The sequence below is a fragment of the Cyprinodon tularosa genome, unplaced genomic scaffold (genome assembly GCF_016077235.1).
Source record: "Cyprinodon tularosa strain WSP-4 unplaced genomic scaffold, ASM1607723v1 ctg24, whole genome shotgun sequence".
Classification (NCBI taxonomy): Eukaryota; Metazoa; Chordata; class Actinopteri; order Cyprinodontiformes; family Cyprinodontidae; genus Cyprinodon; species Cyprinodon tularosa.
The window spans coordinates 1,686,334-1,700,305 of NW_024038896.1; the positions used below are offsets into that span (position 1 = coordinate 1,686,334).

The following is a 13,972-nucleotide window of genomic DNA, read 5'->3' on the forward strand; positions in this document are numbered from 1 at the left end:
AACAAACAACAACAAAAAAAAAAACAGAAGGGGAGTGGCAGTCTAGTGGTTGGGGCATTGTGCTTTCAATCCTAAGGTTCAAGCCCCACTCCCATGGACTGCCACTGTGGGTCCTTGAGCAAAGACCCTTAACCCCACACTGCACCCTGGGTGCTGCACACTGCTCCCCACAGGGTTGGGTTAAATGCTCTGTTGCTCTGTACCTGTGTCAGTGTAATGACAATAACATGCTGGAAAAAAATCTCTCACAAACAAGTTCTTACTTCTACTAGTGGGTATTGTACTTCTATGTTCAATACCCACTTTAATCGTATTACTGTCACATAAAAGCCTGGAGGGAGGAATGTAATGTCTTACCCTTGTTAAATCTATTTGCATTTGGAAAAATGCATTTTTCCAAATTGCAATTAGATTGCAAATGCAATTAATTAATCAGCCTTAGTGGGAAGGACATCTACAAGATTTGGCGGAACTTGTCTGGAAGATGTAAGCATCTGTAATATGATTTATGCTCTAAATTTATCCCAAAGGTTTTTCATAAGATTGATGTTTTGTTTTTTGCAGGTCTTAAAAAAAGTTTTTTAAAATTACTTTTCATTCTAGTAACATCAACTTGTCATGCTTTAATTGCTTTTGGTTGCCAAAAAGTAGCTGCGTTATTTTAAATGCTTCATAAAAAGGTAATCCCCTTGATTTTCAACACGAAATTGATGATCTGGAGATGTCAATCGTTTTGGTAAGAGAGATAAAATCCTTAGTGACAAAATACTTAAATGATCAAATTTGTTCATTAATTGCTCATTTAGAATAGAACAGAATATAAAATCCATTTGTTGTCCTACAATGGGGAAATTATAGAATTAAGAGCAGCAAAAAGATTATAGAACAAATGTGGACCTTAGAAAAATGTATAAGAATACCATAATAGTGAAGAGTTAGAACATAAACAATAAATATACTGTACTGCAAGTTATTTTAACAATATAAAAAAAACTGTGTACCTGGAGAATAAATAACCAATATACAGCTATAGACATTTTTACAGTAACGGATATTTGAAAATAGCAATATCTGAGATATGAAAAATGACAGCAGCAAGTTATTTCAATCTGAAAGACTCACACAAAAAGAAAAGACAGAAGAATTTTATTGATACAATTACTTTAGTCTTTGGTGCTCAACCTCAGCGAGAAACATTAGCGCTGAATTTTGCTTTGATATGCATAAACAGGAGTAAAAAATAGGGATGTTTCCCCCCAGGCCTGAAACTGTGGTGGAGTAGAGATAGATGAAGTTGGTCAGTCCATGACTGCTGTATGGAGAGATCAAGAGGACTGCATGAGCTCATAGTGCTTCATTAGGGGACCTGAAAGATGCTTGCATGAACCTGTCCACGCTGAGCAAGCATGAAGCAACAGTGGAGAGGAAAAACTCCCCTTTGGGAAGTAACCTCTGGCAGAAACAGGCTCAACATGATGGTCTTCTGCTGGACCGATTGAGATGAAACAGGGAAGGCAGTAAGGGTCCGGGAGGAATGACACACTGATAAAGCTTTAGCTATGATGCTGGAGATGGGGGGTTGAATTGGGGTCATCTGAATAAAAAGTCAGGCATAGCGCAACCAGTAATTGTGCTTGGGTAGCACACAAAGATGTGCCTTTGGAGACCCTTTTAAGATGAACTCTGGATGCTGGTTGGCTTTCGTAGAGATGTGGTTCAAAGCTTATTGGCCTGTGTGGGAGGCAGGTAAGGAATTAGTTTCTTCAATTGAACTTCCGCCTCCATTTAACAAAGGTAGAAACTGTCCAAAATCAGCATGAATGCAAGAACTTATTGAGGTTGTTGGGAACAGGGTTATAGTCTTACAGCTGCTGGGAGGAAGGATCTGTGATAACTCTCCCTGGTGCATTTAGGGAGCAGCAGTCTGTCACCGAAAGAGCTCTCCAGCTCTGCAACAGCTTCATACATGGGGTGGGGAAACATTATCCAACAGATGTTAAATTAGTTTGGATCCTTTTATTTCGCACCTCCTGCACTGAGTCCAGAGGGCATCCAATCACAGAGGTGTCCTTCCTGATCAGCTTATCCAGCTGCTTTCTCTCAGCTACAGATAAGCCAATGCTCCAACAGTAGAAGATGGCTGATGCCACAAGACTCAGAGAAAGTCTTTATAAGCACTTGATTTAGTTTTTTTTCTTCTGAAGTTTAGTTTATGAAACAGAAACATATACAGGTGCTGGTCATAAAATTAGAATATCATGAAAAAGTAGATTGATTTCAGTAATTCCATTTAAAAAGTGAAACTTGTATATTATATTCATACATTACATACAAACTCATATATTTCAGATGTTTATTTTGTTTAATTTTGATGATTACAAATGACAACAAATGAAAATCTCAAATTCATCATATCAGAAAATTAGAATATTACTGAAGACCAATAAAAACAAAGGATTTATAGAAATGTTGGCCAACTGAAAAGTATGAACATGAAAAGTATGAGCATGTACAGCACTCAGTATTTAGTTGGGCCTCCTTTGGCCTGTATTACTGCAGCAATGCGGCGTGGCATGGAGTCGATCAGTCTGTGGCACTGCTCAGGTGTTATGATAGCCCAGGTTGCTCTAATAGTGGCTTTTAGCTCTTCTGAATTGTTGGGTCTGGTGTATTGCATCTTCTTCTTCACAATACCCCATAGATTTTCTATGGGGTTAAGGTCAGGAGAGTTTGCTGGCCAATTAAGAACAGGGATACCATGGTCCTTCAACCAGGTACTGGTAGCTTTGGCACTGTGTGCAGGTGCCAAGTCCTGTTGGAAAATGAAATCTGCATCTCCAAAAAGTTGGTCAGCTGCAGGAAGCATGAAGTGCTCTAAAACTTCCTGGTATGTGGCTGCGTTGACCCTGGACCTCAGAAAACACAATGGACCAACACCAGCAGATGACATGGCACCCCAAACCATCACTGACTGTGGAAACTTTACACTGGACTTCAAGCAACGTGGATGAAGTGCCTCTCTTCTTTTCCTCCAGACTCTGGGACCTTGATTTCCAAAGGAAATGCAAAATTTACTTTCATCAGAGAACATGACTTTGGACCACTCACCAGCAGTCCAGTCCTGTTTCTCTTTAGACGCTTCTGACGCTGTCTGTGGTTCAAGAGTGGCTTGACACAAGGAATGCGACAGCAGAAACCCATGTCTTTCATACGTCTGTGTGTGGTGGTTCTTGAAGCACTCACTCCAGCTGCAGTCCACTCTTTGTGAATCTCCCCCACATTTTTGAATGGGTTTTGTTTCACAATCCTCTCCAGGGTGCGGTTATCTCTCTTGCTTGTACACTTTTTTCGACCACATCTTTTCCTTCCCTTCGCCTCTCTATTAATGTGCTTGGACACTGAGCTCTGTGAACAGCCAGCCTCTTTAGCGATGACCTTTTGTGTCTTGCCCTCCTTGTGCAAGGTGTCGATGGTCGTCTTTTGGACAACTGTCAAGTCAGCAGTCTTCCCCATGATTGTGTAGCCTATAGAACTAGACTGAAAGACCATTTAAAGGCTTTTGCAGGTGGTTTGAGTTAATTAGCTGATTAGAGTGTGGTACCAGGGGCCATCAATTTTGAACCTTTTCACAATGTTCTAATTTTCTGATATGATGAATTTGAGATTTTCATTTGTTGTCATTTGTAATCATCAAAATTAAACAAAATAAACATCTGAAATATATGAGTTTGTATGTAATGTATGAATATAATATACAAGTTTCACTTTTTAAATGGAATTACTGAAATCAATCTACTTTTTCATGATATTCTAATTTTATGACCAGCACCTGTATATACACTACATGATTTTTTTTTATTAAAGGGAATGGCAGCCTAGTGGTCAGGGCATAGAGCTTGGAATCCTGAGGTTCCTAGTTAGTCACACGCCTACAGACTTCCTCTCTGGCTCTCCTACCAAGACCCTTAACCCCACACTGCGCAGCACAATGGCAGCCCACCGCTCCCCAAGGGGATGCAGAGTTAAGTTTCTCCAATGTGAGATCAATACAGTTAAATTATTATTATTATAAAATTAACTCCCTTTATTGTCTCACAATGGGTAAATTAGGCTGTTAAAGCAGTAAGAGTGGTCACACATATGTGGACCTTAAAAAGTGCATAAAAATAATAGAATAAGTGGAAAAGCACTTAAAACAACCACAACTGACTAATGTAAAAAAAACAAAAAACAGTAAAAATAATATAATATAAATACTGTGCCTCTGAACAATAGATAATCAATATAAGGCTGTGGCCATTTTTACCGTATTTTACAGCATAGTAAGATGTATATATATATATATATATATATATATATATATATATATATATATATATATATATATATATATATATATATATATATATATGCATAGAGTGAGAGATATGTGTATGTATATTTGTGCATACCTGTATACATATGTTTCTGTATGTATTAATAAAAAAATAGATAAACATGTAACATTGCAACATACATACATCGTATCTGAATATTCTATTACTTCTAACCCCACTATTAATATTTAAATACACTGAACCATTTGTTTTTTTTCAGATAAAAAAACACAAAACCGTGAAAATAAGTTCAATACTCAGCAAGTTAAAGTTGATTCGAATTGATTACGTGCCTGCTGAACACATTACTTAAGCGGAATTGTTGACCGCCCCAAGATGGCGCCACCAAATCTTTCCTGTTTTTTTTTTTTTTTTTTTTTTGATGCAACACCGGATGTTCTTCACAAGTACTTCCGGATCATATTTCACAGCAGAAACTTGCTGTTGTATTTCCTAACGTCTCTTCTGTATCAGAAATAAAACCATGCCGGGCCCAGATAAGGAGACGGACCTGACGGAGCGGGTTGAAGCCTTTCTGTCTGACCTGAAGCGCGGAGGCAGCGGGGCAGGACCTCTGCGTGGTTCGGCGGAAACTGCCCGAGAAACAACCGCACTGCTCCGCAAAATTACAGCTCAGGCTCGTTGGAGCAGCGCAGGTTCTTTTATATCTAATTAAACGGCAGCTTAGGACGAACCTACGGAAAGCTAAATTATCATATAAATGGTCATAGTTTTGTTATGTATGAACATCTGACACATCTGTTGTACCATAATTTCAGTCATCGAAATGTGTCAAGCTACATCATGGTTTCTTGTTTGTGTTCATTAAATTGAGTAACATTTGAGTATTGTATTATTGTTATATCTAATAATTAACATTTCTACATTCTGAAAAGTGATAATCATTAAATATGAAGGGGCAGTCTGTCCGCATTCTGTGTCAGCGCCGCTTATGATGGAAATGTAATTAAAAGAAACAGGTCTACACCCTGTAATTCTATTATTAACATTGGACCACTTGTTTTAGGTGATCTGATGGAGATAATCCGGAAAGAAGGGAGGAGAATGACCGCTGCCCAGCCTTCAGAGACCACAGTGGGCAACATGATCAGGAGGGTCCTGAAGATCATTAGAGAGGAGTATGCAAGGTGAGGAGAGACTGACTGGTACCTCATCCATGGACTGGGAATGGAAAAAAATAAACATAATAATGTGTTTGGAAAACATGCAATTAGTTTAACCTTATATTTCCAAACAAAGTCGAAAAGAGAGTAAACTCCATCCATGCATCCAGTATCTGACATGCTTGTACCGAGTGGGGCCGCGAGGGGTGCTGGTGCCTATCTCCAGCTGTCTACAGGCGAGAGGCGGGGTACACCCTGGACAGGTCGCCAGTCCATCGCAGGGCAACACAGAGACAAACAGGACAAACAACCATTCACTCACACACTCACACCTAAGGAGAATTTAGAGAAGTCAACTAACCGTCATGTTTTTGGACTGTGGGAGGAAGCCGGAGTACCCGGAGAGAACCCACGCATGCTCAGGGAAAACATGCAGAGAATAAACTCAGTTCTGTGATTTTTAATTTATTTTTGCTGATCTGCAACCCGCACATTTTGTACCTCTGTCTGAATTTTTTCCCATTTAGGCTTATCTTCACTTCATGTCTTTAGAGTTTAATAGATGCTGTTTTGATATAGTTTATTTTGACATTTTTAATCACTTGGTGTATTCAAACAAGATGATTAAACATAAAAACAAACATTTTTAAATCCTGAATGAATCATTAGAATCAAAATATACAATAAAAAAAGATAATGAAACAAAATATCCGTACTGATTGAAAGATAATTTTACATGGTTAACTGTAACTGACATAAACCAGGATCAGCACATTACATTAACGAAGATGCTAAAAGTAAACCAGTTATGTCTGACATAGGGCTGGGCGATATAGGAAAAAAGCTTATCGATACAAAAAAAATGCATATTGATCGATATCGATAATTATTGAAAAGATTTGAAACTATTTTATGTGCAGCTCTGCCTGGACATTTTATGATATTGCTAAATGATTTAATTTTAATAAAGAACACAAACACAGACTTCGAATTAAATCTTTATTTAACCAACTTTTTTAACCATAACAGAATTGTTTTAAAGAAAAATAACTTAAGAGACCTGAGTTATGTTATTAAATACTGACAAAGAATAAACTAAAGTGACCAGAAAAGTGACCAAAATAAATATAACAAATAAATAAATTGACTTGGTTGCGATTGGTTGGGAGGAAGTAGTGACTAGGATAAACCTACATGCTAGGCTACAATGAGAAGGAAGGAAAACTGCGTTTCTTTATCGAACTTTTATCGACTCTCTTTTTTTCTATTGCGCCACACGTCTATCGATTGATATATATCGTTATTGAATTATCGCCCAGCCCTAGTCTGACAACCCTTTAGTCACGGCTGAAAATAATGCATCCAGTCAAGTCTTTGGAAATTAAAGGTATAGTGGAGGATTTTCTTTTTTCTGGGTGGATCATCAAAATAAGTGGTCCTCCTAATTGTCAATCATTTCGGTGATATTTTTACATAAGGCCGTCCTACATGCTCATCCCTATTTTCCCCGGTGGTGAGTCTGACATAGTGGAAAAATAGCAAATCTTCTTTTGGAAAGTAAGTTTGTACGAGCGACACAAACAGAAAATTGTAAACCGAGTGTGCAAAAGGAAAAATTGGCTCATGCATGCTCTCGAACGTGTTTAATAGGCGTTGCCTATCAGGCGTGGGTACAGGATTGTTCATTTGTGTTTCTTTTTAAAGTGAAGAGGGCATGTCATTTAACAAATGTGCGAAAATACTCCACTATTTTTTTAACACATTAAAATTTGATTGGATTGGAATGTATAGAAAGTTAGGAATTATTCTAATTTTCTACCTCTCTTCCTATTCTAACTTTTTGACAGCACAAGACATACCTGACTCCTTATCCACCCTTAATTGCCTATACTTCCTGTTGCTTTGATTGTAGATTTAGGCATGTTTAATTTTTATTTTGTTTAATTTTTAGGATTTTTTTGTAACCATTTCCAGATCTTTGTCGATCTACATGAACCTGCATCACTCACTCCTGTCTTTCCCATTTTCAAGAGTTGCTAATGGATTCTGTCCCATCAAAATTACAACCTCTCAGATGCATTTAATAGGTGTTCTCTCTCAGAAGAGGTACAGGGTGAAGAGGGCGGGATTTTTCAAAAATCCTCCACTATACCTTTAGGATAAATACATTTATGGTGCACAGAGTCAAACATTTTGACCTGATGTTGTTTTTTTTATTAATATTTAACTGTTGAGGTTTTCTCCCCAGGTCTCGAGGTAGCAGTGAGGAGGCAGACCAGCAGGAGTCCCTCCATAAGCTGCTGACCTCTGGAGGACTCAGTGAGGAGAACTTCAGGCAGCATTTTGCTCCCCTCAAAGCCAACGTCATAGAGGCCATCAACGAGCTCCTCACTGAGCTGGGTAAGATGGTTTGCGCTGCAAACAGGAAAATATTTTTGATTTGGTCTGTAAGTTTAAAGAACTGTTTCTGTCGTTTTAATTTCCAGAGGGAACAACAGACAACATCTCCATGCAGGCTCTGGAGCACATCCACTCCAACGAGGTTATCATGACCATCGGGCGCTCTCGCACAGTGGAGGCTTTCCTTAGAGATGCCGCACGGAAACGCAAGTTTCATGTCATCGTAGCAGAGTGTGCTCCGTTCTGTCAGGTATCTGAAGTGGATTAAAATGAACTTGAAAACTAAATTTTAGGAGAAAGTTCATGAGAAACTTAATGCATCCACAGGGACATGAAATGGCTACCAACTTATCCAAAGCCGGCATAGAGACGACAGTGATTGCAGACGCAGCGATATTTGCGGTCATGTCTCGGGTCAATAAGGTATTTGTCTTCACAGAAAACTCATGCTGTGATCAGGGGGATGATCAGCAACTAAGTTTAAATTTTTATGTTTGTCAGGTCATCATTGGAACTCAGACGGTTCTTGCAAACGGGGGTTTGAGAGCCGTTAACGGGACGCACACTCTCGCCTTAGCAGCCAAGCATCACTCAACACCTCTTATTGTCTGTGCCCCCATGTTCAAGCTGTCGCCTCAGGTACAATAATAAAGTACTTCATCTATTTCTCAGGTATTTCTTAAACAAAGATAAGAAACAGTAAATGTTTTCTTTCCGTAGTTCCCGAACGAGGAGGACACTTTTCATAAATTTGTCTCCCCACATGAAGTCCTCCCTTTTACTGAAGGTACACCTCTTTGCATGCATAATGTTTATTTGTTAGAACAGTTTGTCAGCTGTGGTCATTGAATGTGTTTCAGGTGAGATCCTCTCGAAGGTCAATGCGCATTGTCCCGTGTTTGACTACGTCCCTCCGGAGCTCATAACACTCTTCATTTCTAACATTGGAGGACATGCACCATCATATATCTACCGACTGATGAGTGAACTGTACCACCCAGAGGACCATGAGCTTTAATCCCAGTAACTGATCAATAAAGATGATTTAAGCTGTGTCTGCAGTGCTTGGTTTACTTTTGGGAATGGTCTTTGCGTATAAACTCTTTGCTGCTTGAAAAAAATATTAGTTTCTATTTGATGATCTCCTCTTCATGTGGAAGAAAGTAGCTAAAGTGGCTCCAGTTTAGATTGTGTTAATTCAGCATAAATATAGATAACCAGCACTTAAAGACTAGATGGGGATTCATTTCTGATTAACTTATAATGGAAAATATTAATCAGATGTTTACTTAGGGTATCCTGATTTCTGAAGACAGTCAGTTGAAGAAAGTTTCATTCATTTGTAAGGGGGTAAAAAGGAGGAAATATGAATCTATTTTAAACCCCCAGGCCCCATCACTGTATTTTGAAAAACTGCTAAAAGTTGGAACTATAGTTCTCCTGATTTCTCTCAATCAGTCAAAAGATTTTTAAAGCAGAAATATCCTTTATTGTGCCATAGTTGGGAAATTTAAATATTGCAAAAGAAAAACCATAAATGGAGTATATTGGATATAAAGGTTTAAAAAAGTAAGATAAAGTTTAGAGAGATAAAATCTGAATCCGAACAAGGATACACTTAAAAGGAAATCTACAGTAAATTAATAGTAAAGTAAATAAATTTTTACATCTAAAAAGTAAAACAAATCCTCACAAACCGTTTCACGAACTGAGACAATAATTATGATCTATCAATCACTTTTGAGACTGATTATTGTTTTACTGAAATCGTTTTTATCATCTGGTCATCAGAGCTTGATGTAGTATCAGCTGACCTCCAGTAGAAGGCGGTGTTGGACAAATTTCACAGCTGCTGTTTGAAGGTTTTTGATGAAAAAAGAAGCTAAAATAAGTAATACAGCAGCTGTGTTTTGTTCCAATGTAACTGTAGGTGTGGCAGTATTGTAGTGATGAGTATAAAAAGACTGGGTCTGACCTGGGCCAGTTCACCCCTCCTTAGATGACCTGGTGGTCCTAGGCTCCCCCAGGATCACCATATCTACAGGTGCTGGTCATAAAATTAGAATATCATGAAAAAGTAGATTGATTTCAGTAATTCCATTTAAAAAGTGAAACTTGTATATTATATTCATACATTACATACAAACTCATATATTTCAGATGTTTATTTTGTTTAATTTTGATGATTACAAATGACAACAAATGAAAATCTCAAATTCATCATATCAGAAAATTAGAATATTGTGAAAAGGTTCAAAATTGATGGCCCCTGGTACCACACTCTAATCAGCTAATTAACTCAAACCACCTGCAAAAGCCTTTAAATGGTCTTTCAGTCTAGTTCTATAGGCTACACAATCATGGGGAAGACTGCTGACTTGACAGTTGTCCAAAAGACGACCATCGACACCTTGCACAAGGAGGGCAAGACACAAAAGGTCATCGCTAAAGAGGCTGGCTGTTCACAGAGCTCAGTGTCCAAGCACATTAATAGAGAGGCGAAGGGAAGGAAAAGATGTGGTCGAAAAAAGTGTACAAGCAAGAGAGATAACCGCACCCTGGAGAGGATTGTGAAACAAAACCCATTCAAAAATGTGGGGGAGATTCACAAAGAGTGGACTGCAGCTGGAGTGAGTGCTTCAAGAACCACCACACACAGACGTATGAAAGACATGGGTTTCTGCTGTCGCATTCCTTGTGTCAAGCCACTCTTGAACCACAGACAGCGTCAGAAGCGTCTAAAGAGAAACAGGACTGGACTGCTGGTGAGTGGTCCAAAGTCATGTTCTCTGATGAAAGTAAATTTTGCATTTCCTTTGGAAATCAAGGTCCCAGAGTCTGGAGGAAAAGAAGAGAGGCACTTCATCCACGTTGCTTGAAGTCCAGTGTAAAGTTTCCACAGTCAGTGATGGTTTGGGGTGCCATGTCATCTGCTGGTGTTGGTCCATTGTGTTTTCTGAGGTCCAGGGTCAACGCAGCCACATACCAGGAAGTTTTAGAGCACTTCATGCTTCCTGCAGCTGACCAACTTTTTGGAGATGCAGATTTCATTTTCCAACAGGACTTGGCACCTGCACACAGTGCCAAAGCTACCAGTACCTGGTTGAAGGACCATGGTATCCCTGTTCTTAATTGGCCAGCAAACTCTCCTGACCTTAACCCCATAGAAAATCTATGGGGTATTGTGAAGAAGAAGATGCAATACACCAGACCCAACAATTCAGAAGAGCTAAAAGCCACTATTAGAGCAACCTGGGCTATCATAACACCTGAGCAGTGCCACAGACTGATAGACTCCATGCCACGCCGCATTGCTGCAGTAATACAGGCCAAAGGAGGCCCAACTAAATACTGAGTGCTGTACATGCTCATACTTTTCATGTTCATACTTTTCAGTTGGCCAACATTTCTATAAATCCTTTGTTTTTATTGGTCTTCAGTAATATTCTAATTTTCTGATATGATGAATTTGAGATTTTCATTTGTTGTCATTTGTAATCATCAAAATTAAACAAAATAAACATCTGAAATATATGAGTTTGTATGTAATGTATGAATATAATATACAAGTTTCACTTTTTAAATGGAATTACTGAAATCAATCTACTTTTTCATGATATTCTAATTTTATGACCAGCACCTGTATACTGAACTTAGTGTGGACCCCTGCTCAACATAGGCCACTGCAGCTCAGAGCTCCTGAGCTCAAACAATCCTCCAGCCTCAGCCTCCCAGTAGCTTGGATTACAGGTGAGAGCCACCACACCCGGCGAGGAGCAGCTGCTCTGACAGGAACATCACCTGGAAAAAGGAGGAGATAGCAGGAGAGACAGGAGAGGGACACCTAGAGGTGGGAGAGGTAACTGCACATAGTCAACTTTTATTGCTCTGAAATGCCTTTATGTATTTAAAACTTTGTGACTTTAAAAACTGACTTTGTTTTTAAATTCCCATCTATAAAACAATTTGTTTGTGTAGAAGTTGTTCATTATTGCCTCCAGTAATTTTTCTATTTAAAAAACAACAGTTTATTTTTTTTGTTTATAAAACTACTGAGTTCATATTGACTGATTAACAAGGTAAGTAGCCTGTGGGTCTGAAAAAGTATTTAGAACAGAAACTTTACAAATGAACCGGTTCTAATTTCTGTCTTTCTTTCAATAAGCCTTCAGCCAAAGGACAACACGCTGCCATGTCCTCAGCTATAAGGTTTTATTAAAGAATAAACCAAAAGATTTATCAGATCCTCTCTTGAACCAGTGTTTTCATTCATGTCTTTTCATTTCCTGATACCATAAGTAAACTTTTCACTTTCTACAATAATCTTAGACTTCTGAAATCTTTTAGCTGTTCTATATTTTAGATCTAAATGATAAATAGATGTGTCAGGCTGCGGAAAAGTAATTCTGAAAGAGATTACAGAGCTCACTGGTCAAAAGGGCACAGAAGTGCTTGTTCTTCCTGTAGAGGATGAGTAGATCCCACCTGCCCCCACCCATCCTCACCACCTTCTACAGAAGCACCATAGAGAGCGTTCTGACCAGCTGTCTCACTGTGTGGGGTGGAGGCTGCATCGCCTCAGACTGGAAGAAGGTGAAAAGAGTGGTGAGAACAGCAGAGAGGATCATCAGGGCTCCTCTTCCCTCCATTACAGACATTTCATCCCAGCGCTGTGTGTCCAGAATCCATAACATCATCAGCGACCCCTCACTCCCCCACCATGTACTGTTCTCTCTGCTGCCCTCTGGGAAAAGGCTTTGCAGCATTCGCTGTAGGACCAGCAGGTTCTGCAACAGTTTTTTCCGCTGCCATTAGACTGTTGAACTGTTGAAACTAATCAAGTCACAAATGGAGACTCTGCATCATGCTTGTAAACATAATATTTGCAAAGCATGGCGAATTTCTTAATCCCTTTAAATGAAACTCACCTCAGTGTTCTACTGCATTTTGCACCATATTTATTTAATTATTTTGCACTGCTCTGAAACTTCCATATCAATGCCTTTTGAACCACGTCTTTAAACTGGTTTTCTTCTTCTCCTGCACTGGTCACATTTTGATCACTGCTGTACTTTATAAATGGAAATGTTCATTTTACTGCAAAGCTGCTCATTCACAGTTTAAAAGCTGTAGGCATCAAAATTTCATTTTATATAGACTTTGTGTATTTAAAATTAAAATAAAGTTTGTCTAAGTCTAAGAGCTGTCAGATTTAGATAAATCACAACCGATGTCAATTCTTGTCTTAAACAGTTTACTGTATGAATCATCTTGATCAGGACCCACCAGATGTACATATATTTATGTAAAGCATTTCTATGTGTCTACCTTTCACAAAATTTGGCAGATTTTAAGAATGCATCAGTAGGGAAATTCTCTGAAAATTTGTGTTTTGGAGAGACATATTCAATAAAACGTGTCTGCACTCATAAAAAAATTAATTTAAACTAAAGTCACACCGAGGTGTAGCTATACTTTGGAAAGGTTTTGACTTAATTTTGAAAAATACTCAGAATAAACAGAGAGCTGATATCTAGGGTCTGTCACAGTCCTAGAGAATGACTTAAGGAAAATGACCAGAGAATATATTTCCCTCACAGGTATAATGATCTTCTATTGATCACTTATGAGACTGATTATTGTTTTACTGAAATGTTTTTATCATCTGGTCATCAGAGCTTTATGTAGTATCAGCTGACCTCCAGTAGGAGGCGGTGTTGGACAAATTTCACAGCTGCTGTTTGAAGGTTTTTGATGAAAAAAGAAGCTAAAATAAGTAATACAGCAGCTGTGTTTTGTTCCAATGTAACTGTAGGTGTGGCAGTATTGTAGTGATGAGTATAAAAAGACTGGGTCTCACTGTGTTGCTCAGGCTGAACTACAGCATCTATTCACAGAGGCGATCCCACTACTGGGCAGTACGGGGGATTTGACCTGCTCCGTTTCCGACCTGGGCCGGTTCACCCCTCCTTAGATGACCTGGTGGTCCTAGGCTCCCCCAGGATCACCATATCTATACTGAACTTAGTGTGGACCCCTGCTCAACATAGGCCACTGCAGCTCAGAGCTCCT

At 38.9% G+C, this 13,972-nt stretch overlaps 1 protein-coding gene across 1 annotated transcript; it reads left to right on the forward strand.

Moving 5' to 3' along the window:
- Positions 1-4,860: 4,860 nt before the first annotated feature.
- On the forward strand, positions 4,861-8,955 carry eif2b2 (eukaryotic translation initiation factor 2B, subunit 2 beta). The gene is made up of 8 exons (XM_038287518.1): positions 4,861-5,032; positions 5,404-5,524; positions 7,749-7,900; positions 7,987-8,150; positions 8,228-8,323; positions 8,402-8,539; positions 8,621-8,687; positions 8,761-8,955. Exons 1-8 carry the CDS (start codon positions 4,861-4,863, stop codon positions 8,916-8,918), a joined length of 1,068 nt encoding a protein of 355 aa, XP_038143446.1. The 3' UTR covers positions 8,919-8,955.
- Positions 8,956-13,972: the final 5,017 nt, after the last annotated feature.

Bases quoted from the DNA above. Each gene is read 5' to 3' on its own strand.
- eif2b2 (XM_038287518.1), top strand. From the start codon at position 4,861: ATGCCGGGCCCAGATAAGGAGACGGACCTGACGGAGCGGGTTGAAGCC. The intron at 5,525-7,748 runs GTGAGGAGAGAC...TTTTCTCCCCAG, and splicing joins ATTAGAGAGGAGTATGCAAG to GTCTCGAGGTAGCAGTGAGG. The intron at 7,901-7,986 runs GTAAGATGGTTT...TTTAATTTCCAG, and splicing joins CGAGCTCCTCACTGAGCTGG to AGGGAACAACAGACAACATC.